At 45.9% G+C, this 12,298-nt stretch overlaps 1 protein-coding gene across 5 annotated transcripts in view; it reads left to right on the top strand.

The window, feature by feature from the left end:
- Positions 1–12,298, top strand: part of DIS3L2 (DIS3 like 3'-5' exoribonuclease 2) — a 337,343-nt gene that overhangs the window by 254,537 nt on the left and 70,508 nt on the right. For all 5 annotated transcript variants that reach the window (XM_004427679.3, XM_087424689.1, XM_087424686.1 and 2 more), the window contains one exon: positions 6,858–7,091. In XM_004427679.3, the coding sequence (XP_004427736.1) occupies positions 6,858–7,091 (234 nt within the window). The remainder of the gene's footprint in view (positions 1–6,857; positions 7,092–12,298) is intronic.

Raw genomic sequence — 12,298 nt, 5'->3', positions numbered from 1 at the left:
CCCATCCCCGTGCAACTATCTGTGGTAAAGGGAACACTTCAAGGACTGCTCAGGCGTGGCACCCTCATCCTCTGTCAGAGGAATGGAATTCTGGTCTCCTAACCACATCCGGGCCTTCAGGCTCTTTTCAGGGTCCTGCCATTTCCTAGGTTTGCAAGGCAAACACTTGAGGAAGTTTCCTGGTTTCCTTCCTCTTACGCTTAGAAGTTTAGACAGCTGCCTCCAGGTCAAGATGGGAAGGGGCCCAATTACAGTCTAGGGGTCAGCAGACTAGGCTGATGGCAGGTGACTTCAGATAGTAGAGGATAGCACAGTTTATTCACTTAGGCTTGTTTTCTATATAAATAAATCTTCCAGGAAATTCTAGCACATAAACAAACTGCCTTATAAACTAAAAGAGGCTGGCAAACACGTTGCCCTCTGCTGCCCGTGCTCCCTCCTCAGTGCCCTTGGCAGATGTCTCTGGTGGGCCCAGTGTGGCCTCACAGCTTCTCCACACAGTAGGAGAGGACACAGCTAGGTCTAAATGAAGTGTGTTGCTGGGGGCCGGCCCGGTGGTGCAAGCGGTTAAGTGTGTGCACTCCGCTGCAGTGGCCCGGGGTTCATCGGTTCGGATCCAGGGCGCGCACCGACTCACTGCTTGGCAAGCCATGCTGTGGCGGCGTCCCATATAAAGTGGAGGAAGATGGGCATGGATGTTAGCCCGGAGCCAGTCTTTCTCAGCAAAAAAAGAGGAGGATTGGCAGATGTTAGCACAGGGCTGATCTCACAAAAAACAAAACCAAAAAAAAATAAATGAAGTTGTGTTGCTGACTGTGTTTCCATCTTGTTATTAACTCTTTAATCCTACCGTGGTCTTCTCTATTCTTAAGAAGTGACCTATGCCTCACTCAGTCATAGTGGGCCTAGTGCGAGGAGTGGGCCTAGTGGAGGAGACCCCTGCTCACTCCTCAGCCGGCCATCACCCAACTGCCTCTGCCCACTGCAGTCACTAGTGCCTTCCCATCACAGACATGTTGTTATCTGCCTCTCTGAGCTGTGTTGGAGCACCTCCTCTTCTGCCCAGTTCCTTTTCAGACACATTCTTCTTGGCACCTTTGACTTGTCTCGCCACCGTGCCCCTCCACCCTCACCTGGATGATTGCCTCGTGTTCATAGCTGTAAGAAGTGGCAGAAATCTGCCCCGTGCTACCCCTGGCCACCCCAAACAGCTTGGTTTTGTTCCAGTCAGGAAAATGTTTCTTTCTTCCTAATATGTTTTTTTGAACTAAATATTTTAGTTCAAAATACAGAACCCAGAGCTGCTCAGAAATGATATGGCATCTATTTACTTAAAAATTACAAATTAACTCCATTAGCGGTTTTGTGAACTAGAAATTTCTTAATGAGGCACTGACATTTTTTAGAAGATGAGTTTTAAAATACATTTGGGGGCCGACCCCGTGGCTTAGCAGTTAAGTGCACACACTCCGCTACTGGCGGCCCTGGTTCAGATCCCGGGCGCACACCGACGCACCGCTTCTCCAGCCATGCTGAGGCCGCGTCCCACATACAGCAACTAGAAGGATGTGCAACTATGACATACAACTATCTACTGGGGCTTTGGGGGGAAAAAGAGGAGGAGGATTGGCAATAGATGTTAGCTCAGAGCCGGTCTTCCTCAGCAAAAAGAGGAGGATTAGCATGGATGTTATCTCAGGGCTGATCTTCCTCACGAAAAAAATAAAATAAAATAAAATGTTAAAAAATAAAATAAAATACATTTGAATGGAAATGAACAGTTTTCAAAGGATGTGGTTTCCTCACAACTTTGTATCTATAAGGTATAGAAAGTTGGTATGTGTTGAGGCATACTTGTTTTCTTTATTTCACCATCTATGTCTGTCTGTTTTATGAGACTTCTCGTAAATCCCCAGCCTGTTTTCTCAACTGTAAAATGGGCTGAATAATGCACTCCTCTCAGATGTGTTACAGAGATTTTAAAAGGTAGTAGGTGTGAAAGCACTCTGCGACCGGACAGGGCCAATGCTCTGAAGTGTTGTGCTATTTCCTGTCTTACCTGGTACCTGAAAGTAGGTCTTGAGGTATACATTATTTGCTCCTTGCTTTTTTTTTTTTTGGTGAGTAAGATTATCCCTGAGCTAACAGCTGTTGCCAGTCCTCTTCTTTTTGCTGAGGAAGATTGTCCCTGAGCTAACATCTGTGGCCATCTTCCTCTATTTTATATGTGGGATGCCTGCCACAGCATGGCTTGATAAGCAGTGCATGGGTCCGTGCCTGGGATCTGAACCTGTGAACCCCAGGCTGCCGAAGTGGAGCTTGCAAACTTAACCACTACGCCACTGGGCCAGCCCCCTCTTTGCTCCTTTCTAACCAGGTTTTTTCCAGCCATATGCCTTCAGTCGGTGCTGGCTCGGTGTTTAATCTGACATTCTAGTAGTGTCCTAGGGTGTCTGCAGAAAACTTGCTGCCTGCAAAAAGTGAGTGACCCAGATCCTGTGATTAAGCAAAGGAAAGAGGAAAGACATGATCTTCTTTCTGAAGGGTTTTGTTTATGAAGCTCCTCATGGCTTTTTTACTTTTTCCATGAAAAACTCTTTGTCCTTTTGTCTTCTGCCACTGACCCTGGTTTTGGACGGGACATTGATGTGAATACAGTTTCCAAATTGGAAATTAATGAGGTATTCCATCCAGAGAGGCCTTCCTCCCATACTGTAAAGCATGCTGCCCCTAGGACCCTCCCCCCTCCTTGAGTCTTTGCCTTCCTGCTGCCCTTCTCTGTGTAAGTCTGCAGTGGGCATCTTTGTTTCCCTGCTCCCTCCCCACAAGATGGTTTCAGGCATGTTTTCCTGGCCTAAGAATTTTTTTAGTCTGTGTTTCAGGTATGATTCCCAGAAACACTGGATTATGTTAAAGCAGAATAGGTTCTGCTGCCTGAGGCCACTGTCACTGGGCCAGGAAGTTCTCGATGGCTCTTCAGAGCTGCCGCTTCAGCCCTTTGTATATTCAGAAAGAAGGTTGGTACAGATTTTCTGGGATGCAGACATTAAGGGGAAGGGGGTTCAAGTAAGGTGGAAGAGCTGTGAGAAACTTCTCATCAGTGCTGCAGGCTCGGATTTGGTGGTGCTCGTGTTCGCTGTTGAGAACAGCATCTGTCATTGACTGAGAAGGAAACAAGCTAAAGGAGCAGAGGTGCCCGTTAGGAAAAAATGTGGCTCAAACCAGCTGAGATAGTGCAGCCAGTGTGTGGTTAGTGAGGTGTGATATGGAGTGGTCAACTTCTGGTTTTGCCAAGTTACAGGTAATAAATTTTAAGAACTCCTCAGGATTAAAAGTGCCCCCTGGTCAGGGCTCAGCACTACGATCAGAGGGTTCAGAGGGAGCAACAAAGCTCTGTTTAGAGCCAGGATACATGGGCTTGGGGGTGGCAAGGTGTCTAGGAACCTCGTGGAACTTACTGCAAAATTTGGTGCATAAATATTTCAGGGGAGAGGGCCTGAAGCTTTCATTAGATTGTTAAAGCAGCTTTTGACCCACCAGTTGACGTGAAAATCGATGCCCAGTCAGGGTGGTACAGTCTCTCTGTGTGAGGTGGTTAGCCTGGGTAAGTGTGTAGTGGTTTCCTGTGTCCTCCAGGAGAAAGAGACACAGACCCCAGGAAACCAGGTATCCTATGACCTGGATGCCTGAGGGAGTCTGTGAGACTATTTGTGAAGTGTGTGCAAGAAGGAAGTGGAATAGAATGGAAAGGAAAGTTTCCCCAAGCATGCTCAAGACAGACTATCAAACAAAATGTGGACACACAGGAGGAGGATTGACTGGGTTTGGAATGAAATGGAGAAAAGGAAACAAGCTTAGTCTCCAGGGGAAAACTTGGTGACCACAAGAATGAGTAGGTCGTGGCCCTGTCATTCTAGAGGAGGTTGGAGCAACTCCATTAGTGGGAAGTTTTCAGGAAATGTGGATGTGATAGAAGGACAAGCAAGGGCTGACCTTGAACGGGGCTCTTCTGAGACCTGCACGCACTACTTCCCACCAGGACTGTTGGACAGTACCTAGAACTGGCTCTACAATTTCTCGTGCATTCACACACACAGAGACACCTCCTGAGAGCCAAATTCAGGACCCGCTTGCCACAGCAGAAGAGTCATGAGGAAGATATTTGAATCACTTGCATTTTTGGATAGGAGTGGTTCTTGGAATAATCCAAAAAGTATAGTTTGAGGATTTTTTTTTAAGAAAATCAAAATCTGATGTTACAGATCCAAGGCTCTTTGTAATAAGGCTCTTTGCACTGAATCAAAGAAAAATGTGAGTAGTTGCTACCATTCATTCTCTTCCTGTGCTTCATAGCTGCCATTTTAAGAGTACTGGTTCTTCCTTCAAGGGAAGGTGATGGTATCAGAGGGGTCTCTTTAGCCTTCCAGGGTAGAAGCTGTGTTCTATAGAGGCTTTGCAGCATGGACAGCACCTCTGTGCTGGGCTCTCTCCTTTTCCCACTGGGAACACCTATGGATCCCTCAGATGGCCTTTTTCCGGAAGCATTGTCTCTGAGGTTGGGGTTTGAATGGTTTGGTGAAAGGAAGGCAGGGGGTATGTCTGCCAGCCCAGGCTGACAGGTTCTGCTGCTGATTGGAGCTCCCTCTGTGGCTCAGCACATCTGGCTTTTCCTTGCTCATGAATCTCATTTCCCACAGCATTTATCTCAGAGCTGTTCCACTTTCGTCATGCCCTGAACCCTTCCCCACAGAGCCCTCTCCGTTCTTTGCCTTATACTTGACTCCACAGATTGGGGCTATCTGATATGAGCACTCACAACTTCCCTCTTCTTCCCTTCAAGATCACCTCTCTCACCTCTCGCCTCCCCTTCCTTCCTGCCTCCTCTCCAAGCCTGTCTTCCTCTCTCATGGATGGGTCTCCTCTACTTGGCCTGAGATCTCTTCGTTCTCTTGCATCTTCAGTCTTCCTTTTTACTGGCTTCTTCCCCTCATCCTACAAACACAGCATAATCCTCTGTCCTGCCATCCTTCTGGAAGCAGTCATCCACACTCGTTGCATTGCCTCCACTGATAGCCATCCACCTATCCTTAACCCAAAGCTTCCCGAACTTTTTCACATCACAACACACGGAGAAAATGTTGCTATTTGAATGGCACACGGGTGTGTGTGCCAGGCTGATGGAAGGCAGAGCTCTGGCTGCCCTGACAGTGAGAGGAACTGCTCTGGCAGCATCTGTGTAATCCATTCACAGCACGGGCCTGAAAGCTTTACAGTTTGACTCTGCTTCCCGGCCTCCCCTCACCCGCACTGTCCCATATTTTTCCGCCTAAAATAGCCTTCCTAAAGATCACCAATAAGCAAATGCTAAATGCAAAGACTTTGTTTTCATCTTCCTTGAGTCCAAGTGGCATTTGACATATGCTAGAGGTTAAAAGCTCAGTCTCTGAAGCTGGACTGCCTGGGTTCAGTTCCTGGCTTTGCCATTCTCTAAAGGTATGACCTTGGGCACATTACTTACCGTGGCTGTGCCTTAGTTTCCTCATTTGCAGAGTGAGGATAATAAAATACCTACCTCATAGGGTTGCCGTGTGAATTAAATAGTTGCTGTGTATATAGCATGGAAAGTGTATAAACGGTCTCTGTCTCATCGGAAGTGCTACCTAAGTATCTGTTTTTGCTTTTGAGTACCCCTTTCTTAAAGCCCTTTTCTGCTGCTTTTCCTAACAGTGGATGCTTTTAATTATTCTCCTATCTCTTTGAGCTCTCTTGTTTTTCATTCTCCAGTTTCTCTTTTTGCTCCCTAAAATGGAGGAGGTGGTAGGGAATACAGCCTTGACTCTCTTCCTTGGACCCTCCAGTCGATGATGCCCGCTCCCCACCTCCAGACTAGTCATCTCCCCAGGCCCACCCCCCGACTGCCTGCTACATGTCCCCATCTGGGTCTCCTCCCTGCATCTCAGACTCAGGAGTCCAAAAATATTTTAATGTTTGTTTTATTTTTGTTTTAAAAGTAATAAATGCTCATTATAGAAAATACAGACAAATTGAAAGGATAAAGTACAGATCAACAGTAATCCCACCACTCAGCAAGCACCACCGCTAAACTTGGGTGTATCTGCTACGAGCCCAGTGGGTCTCATCCTGGGCCGAGTTCCCCCCAGGGCAAGTATGGCGATGTGTGGAGACATTTTTGGTTGTCAACTCCGAAGGTTGGGGGGGAGGTGCTACTGGCTCTAGCGGGTAAATTTCAAGAATACTGGTAAATAAACATTTTACAATGAATAGGACAGCCCCCACAACAAAGAATTAGCCCAGTAGTGCTGAGGTTGAGAAACTCTGTTCTGGACCTTTGTCTCCAGATAAATGCCCCAAATAGAATAAGCTGGAGTTGATTTTCTCTTTCTAACTTCATCCTGCTTCTCCACCTATGTTCTCTGTTTCTCTCAGTCCCACATCCCATGTCTGATCCATTACCATGCCCACAGATTCCCCATCTGTCACGTCTTTGGCATCTATCCCCTTCTTCTCTCTTCCAGTTTTGACGTTGATGACCACTCATTGATGAAAAAGCCTCCAACAGGCCCTTCACCTCAAGTCTCCTGCTTGGCCTTGCCTGTGCCCCCTGTATGTTTGGAGACGTTCCATCGGCCTCCACTGCCTGTTAAGTCTGAGCTCCCTGAGGGCAGCAGCTTCCACCTCTGATTGGTCTTTGTGCCTAGGCAGAACCTAACACCACTCCGAGCACAAAGTCAGTGCTCAGTAAATCTCTAGAATGTGTATGGATGAATGGTTGCATGAAAGAAAAACTTGAAAAAAATTCTCCTCATGACTCGCTCACAATCTGTACGTCTTTGCAGATCCTTGATGAATGGTTTGGCCGGACCATCATCTGCTCCTGCACCAAACTGAGCTACGAGCATGCACAGAGCATGATTGAAAGCCCAACTAAGAAAATCCCCAAGAAGGAGCTGCCCCCCATCTCCCCGGAGCACACCAGTGAGGAGGTACACCGAGCTGTCTTGAATCTCCACGGAATTGCAAAGGAGCTACGCAAACAGCGGTTTGTGGATGGTGCCCTGCGTTTGGATCAGGTCAGTCACTTCTTTTTTTCAATGCAACCAGCAGATTGGGCTTGTGCCTGAACCCAGTGTGCATGAGATTCAGCATGGCAGTCTTGGGCTCTTCCCTCCTCTCCTTTCTGCAACACTGCACTAAAACAGTGTTCTCTGAGGCAAGCAGGAACTAACTCCCACCCACCCTCCCAACTCCACAGGCACACGAGGCCTAGTGACATGAGCCAAGGCAAAAGAGTGGTGTCCGTGTGGGTGGCTGTGTGACCAAAACTCCCAGCTGGTCTTCTCTGATAAGGCTGTGTCCAGTATTTGATCCTCACCTCAGTTTCTACCTCAAATCCCTCTTAATGGAGAAGGGAACAGGAAACATGGAAGTTTAAAAGGCAGTTAACCAGTATCTGATTGTGAGGCTTAAAAAGAAAGTATTTCTTCTTAATGCCCATCTTCCAAAAAGAAGTACATGTTTACAAATTCTAGATTAATATCTGAAGAAGCAGAGAATTGAGGAGTCTAGAACGTTGGCTGTTGGAGAAAAGAGTAGAGCCTGTGTTCTGTATTGTGCACTTTTTTTCTTCTCATTCATATTTCTTAATCAAACCCCAGAGAACTGGCTTTCTTTCCCTGGTCACTGTGTGCTGAGGGAAGCCTCTGGGTGTTTGAAAAATGAGTTGGGCAACAGGATTGGCTGATGGAGCTGTTTATCAGACCATTGGCAGAGCATAGCCTCATGGAGACTTCTTTCTCTGAGACTTTGAGCCTGGAGAGATCTCAAAAGTCTTGTTATAAAACTTTCTAATTGAAGTTTCATTTCATCCTATCTTTTGTGATATACTTACACAAATGTTTATCAGCAGACATTGTACATAGTTGCCACCCTGGGCCTACGAATAAGTTAGCAGCTCCGGGGACAAGTGGATAATCTGTTCTGCCTGTGCTTGGAGGAGTCCAGGGTATCTTCCGGGGCTGTCATGCTCCTCCTTCCCTTGCCTGGGCTCAGGCAGCCTGAGGAGTCTGCTCAAGAATGCTGATGGGGAGACAGTAGGCAGAGTGGCCGCTGAAGAACACGGCAAAGCTGGTGGGAGAGGACCGGAGGCATAGGAGATGACGGAATATCTCTTTCCTTCCTTCAGTGAAATCCTTTGGGGGTGTGGACATGCTCTCATTCTCACTCACCAGTGGCTACCTGGTTGTCAAATCCAAGGACACTTTTCAGTTCTTGCTTCCTAGTCTTCTGTCCTGCATTTGGCCCTTTGAAGCTTCACCTCCTGGTTCTCTGCTTCTCTTCATACATCTCCAGTGATGTCCTGCTGGTCCCTTTGCAGAAGCCTCTTCCTCTGCTCACCACTTTAGGGTTGGCATTCCCTGGGGGTCTACCCCACCCTCTTTTTTTCTCTCTCTATCCACACTGCCTTCCTGAATGAATTCCTCTACTCTTACGATTTTAACTACTGACTGGATGCTGATGATGCCAAAATCTGTCTCTCCAGCCCTGCCCTCCTTCCCAGGCTCCAGACAAGCCTCTCCACCTGCCTTCTTGAACTCTTCGCCTGGATGCCCCATGGTCATCTCAGCCAGTGCTCGTCATTCCTTCTGCAGGACACAGTGGTCAGTGCCTATGGCATGCTGCACACACTGGCTAGTTCTCCCTTCTACCTCTGCTTCCGCTAGGGAAATTGTGTGTACCAGGGTCAATCCTATTCATGCCCAAACCTCGTTATGCCACATGTACATGTTGTTATAATTATGCAATGTAAATGAGTATTAGGTAAACTGATCAAATAAGAGCATAAAAAAGAAAGCTGTTGTTTCTGTGAAAAGTAAGTTAAATTGTTTGGAAAGACTTGATGAGGATGAATCTTCAAAAATTCTGCCATTCGGGTGTGACACCTATCAAAGAGTAGGGGAAAAAATCATAAAATTCAGGGAGAATTCTGTACTCAGATTGCTTTACAGTGTCTAAGTTCTCCCTCTTTTAAAGAAACAAAAACTAAATTATAGATAATGAATTATGAGTGTAGTTTATTCAGAAAAAAGTATCTAGAAATACAATTAGCATACTCTTAAAGATTTACATTTTTAAAAAAACAGTGAATGAATATACATTTATATAAATTAAAACAAATGTTTAGTTATATATGTATCTCTTCTGTATGATTCTTCTCTTTAGCTGCTTCTAGAATGACTAACCATCGCTTCAAGCACATCAAATGAGACGGTTTCTGTTGTAACATTTAGAGACCTTAGCCCATCAGATTGCTATAAAGTTCAATTTAATTAAATATATGAAATACTCTAAAAACTATAAAAGACTGTTGGTGATCTCAGCTCGTGTTAGGAGGGGTATGGTGGTCAGGGTAGAAGAGTGATCACAGATTATTGATGGATGCTGATCTGTTGGCATGTCTTAAAATCAGAATTCTGCTGAAAATAACCTTAAATATCTAAATCTCGTTGGCCCTGTCAATTTATAAATTAGAAGGCTGAAGCCCCCAAAGATTAAATGAGCTGCTTCTATGCAAGAAATAGCTAACGCTTTGTTCTGTTTTCTTTCATTTACACCATGCTGACTTAAAGAGAAAAGTTTTCCTTCAAAGTGAGAAAAAAAAAACCCTCTAAAGTCCTAAGTAGGTTCCAGTTAATTAAGGTTTGAAAATAATGGATTTGCGTCCTTGGAGTTGATTCCTTGGGTTCCCCAGAAAACAAGTGTGTGGAGCACGGCTTTAGAAGGAGGAACACATCCGTCTCCCACAGCAAGGGCCACTGGCGAGAGCCTTTATAAATCAGCTAATGGCCCCATTCAGAAGTCACTGCGTTTGTTCTCCTGTGCCTACCGCCTGCATTTGCCCTCATGAAAATCCATTTTTCCTCGGTGCTTTTGGCATAGCCTGCTATTTAGAGTTGCTCTCTGATGCTTTGTTTGCCTCAGTTCACTATGTCCACATTTTTGGTGGCAGTCCTAAAAAATATATGTCCTTTTACACTACCCTCAATCAGAGAGGCTCTATGAGAGGCCTCTGAGAGGGGGCACCATCCATCACACAGTATGCCCTTGAATGCAGACTAAATCTGCTAAACCAGAAGGTTCGTCTTTCTAAGAAATCAGTTTACCACGATGACCTTCAGAATGAGTGAGGTGGAGGACACTAGTATGGTGCTGGTTTGTTGAGTCAAGGACCAACTGGTTTGGAGATCATACTAACGGCAGAAATACAGAGCAACTTGACCACTGGGTGATTGCAGTCAACAACTTAGACCAGAGCTGCCTCGCCCATGTCTGAGCTAGTGTACACTCAGCTCTCAGGCTGGCTCCAGGCCCCTGGGGACCACCTGCCAGCAGTCCTGTCTGCTTTACCCTAGTGTGCTATCAAATATTAGCAAGTTCTGTATGTACTGTGAAGTGAAACAGATTGTGAAGCACTGCCTTCGAGGTCGGATTACCTGCTCCAAGTGTCTCTTTCACCTCCAGCTCGAACCTAGTTCTAAAGAGGTTCTAGCTCGGCGGATGATGCTTCTCTCTTTCACTGTCCAGAAAGCATGTGCAGGTGCCAAATGCATTTTTTGTGCTTTTTGGTTGGATGAGTTAAATGATATCCCTTCCAGGTGGTTTCTTCCCATCGTCATGTTTTCTGCTGCTGTGTTAATTCTAGAATTTAACACAGATGCTTGTTTTATTTTATTTATTATAATGTATGTCACCCCTATTTCTTAAAAGGAGACTCCCATAAAGGGAGCCCAGACTTTTTTGTGTTGTAGTAAAAGTAATCATAATGGCTTATAATCATTCGCAAATCTTAAGCTCTGGGGAAGGGGCACTGTGAGACGTCCTCCCTCCTTGCTCTGGTTCTTGCCCTGTGACTCAGGCCTGCCCGACAGAGCTCCCTGGCACTCCCAGACTCAAAGCCTGCTCCTGGGCAGCCTCCCTTCTAGGGATGAAGACGACACTGACTATGATATGACGACAAGGCCTCACCCTTTTGGAGTTCTCTGTCTTAGCCACGGCTTTCAGAAGGGATAGGAAGGGAGGGTAGTGGGATGCTAAATAGAATCCCGAAACGAAACATTGTAGGGAATATTGATTGTTTTCAGGAAGCTACACTTACACCTTTCTGGGACTTTCTCTCCAGCCCGACTTTCCTCAATCAGGTGATAGCACTTAGAGAGAGGCCAGTCTGTGAGGACTTCTAGAGAATCAAGCACGATGGCCTGCAGGAAACTGCCACTTGTGGGGTCCCCAGCAGCAGGTCAGGGGACGTGAATGGTTCCTGCTGAGCCGCTGACTTCCTGAATTTAGAGAATGTTGTAGTGAAGAAAATTTGATATTTCCATCTTCTTAGGCAAATTCCTCCAAACTAAAGGACCCTTTGCTAAATTCTCATATGCATCTTATTTGAATCCCACCTGGCACAGTTTTCAAGCCCAAACTTCAGGCAGTTTCTTTGAGTGGACTTGATTGTAAAGATAAACTTGTTAGTGGAAATAATTTTTCAATACCTTGGGACCCAAGATGCTGTGGAATGCTATTATGGGTGACCTTGGCCTAGCCCAGCCTTTAAGTTAGGGGTCAGCAGACTTTCTGTAAAGGGCCAGATAGTGAATATTTTAGCTTTTGTGGGCTGTGTGGTTGCTGTCTCAACCACTCGACTCCGCTGTTATAGTGTGAAAGCAGCTAGAGACAAACAGATGAGTGTGGCTATGTTCCAATAAGACTTTAAGGACACTGAAATTTGAATTTAATATAATTTTCATGTCACAAAATGGTATTCTTCCTTTGATTATCTTCCAATCATTTAAAAATGTAAAAACCATTCTTAGCTCGTAGGCTGTACAAAAGCAGGTGGGAGGCCAGATTTGCCTGTGGTCCATAGTTTGCTGACCCCTGCTTAAATGAAATGCAGCTCTATTACCCAGCCAGCTTTTAGCAGCTCATCATCCCAGCGCTGGGGAATTGGGCTGGGTAATGGAGAACAGTTGTGCTAAGTTAGCTCTCGGGATGGTTTCATGCAATTAAGTAAATTATTCCTTTGATTAGTTCCATGCTTAGCAGGTCCAACTGGAGCATAGAAGTAGAGGAATGAATCAGTTTAGCACCAGTTCCCTCACGCTATTTACAGTCAGGTAGCTTTAACTAGCCTGAGGCAAAAAGAGCAGTGGTTCTAATTTCCCACCTCTGCAAGCTTGGCAGCCTCTTCATAGTCAGGTCTCGTCCCGGCTACCCTGTCTCCCCA

Source organism: Ceratotherium simum, chromosome 37 (genome assembly GCF_057802395.1).
Source record: "Ceratotherium simum simum isolate JZ-2026a chromosome 37, ASM5780239v1, whole genome shotgun sequence".
Taxonomy (NCBI): Eukaryota; Metazoa; Chordata; class Mammalia; order Perissodactyla; family Rhinocerotidae; genus Ceratotherium; species Ceratotherium simum.
Note: the sequence above shows the minus strand (reverse complement) of the source record. Positions and strands in the feature narration are given on the sequence as shown.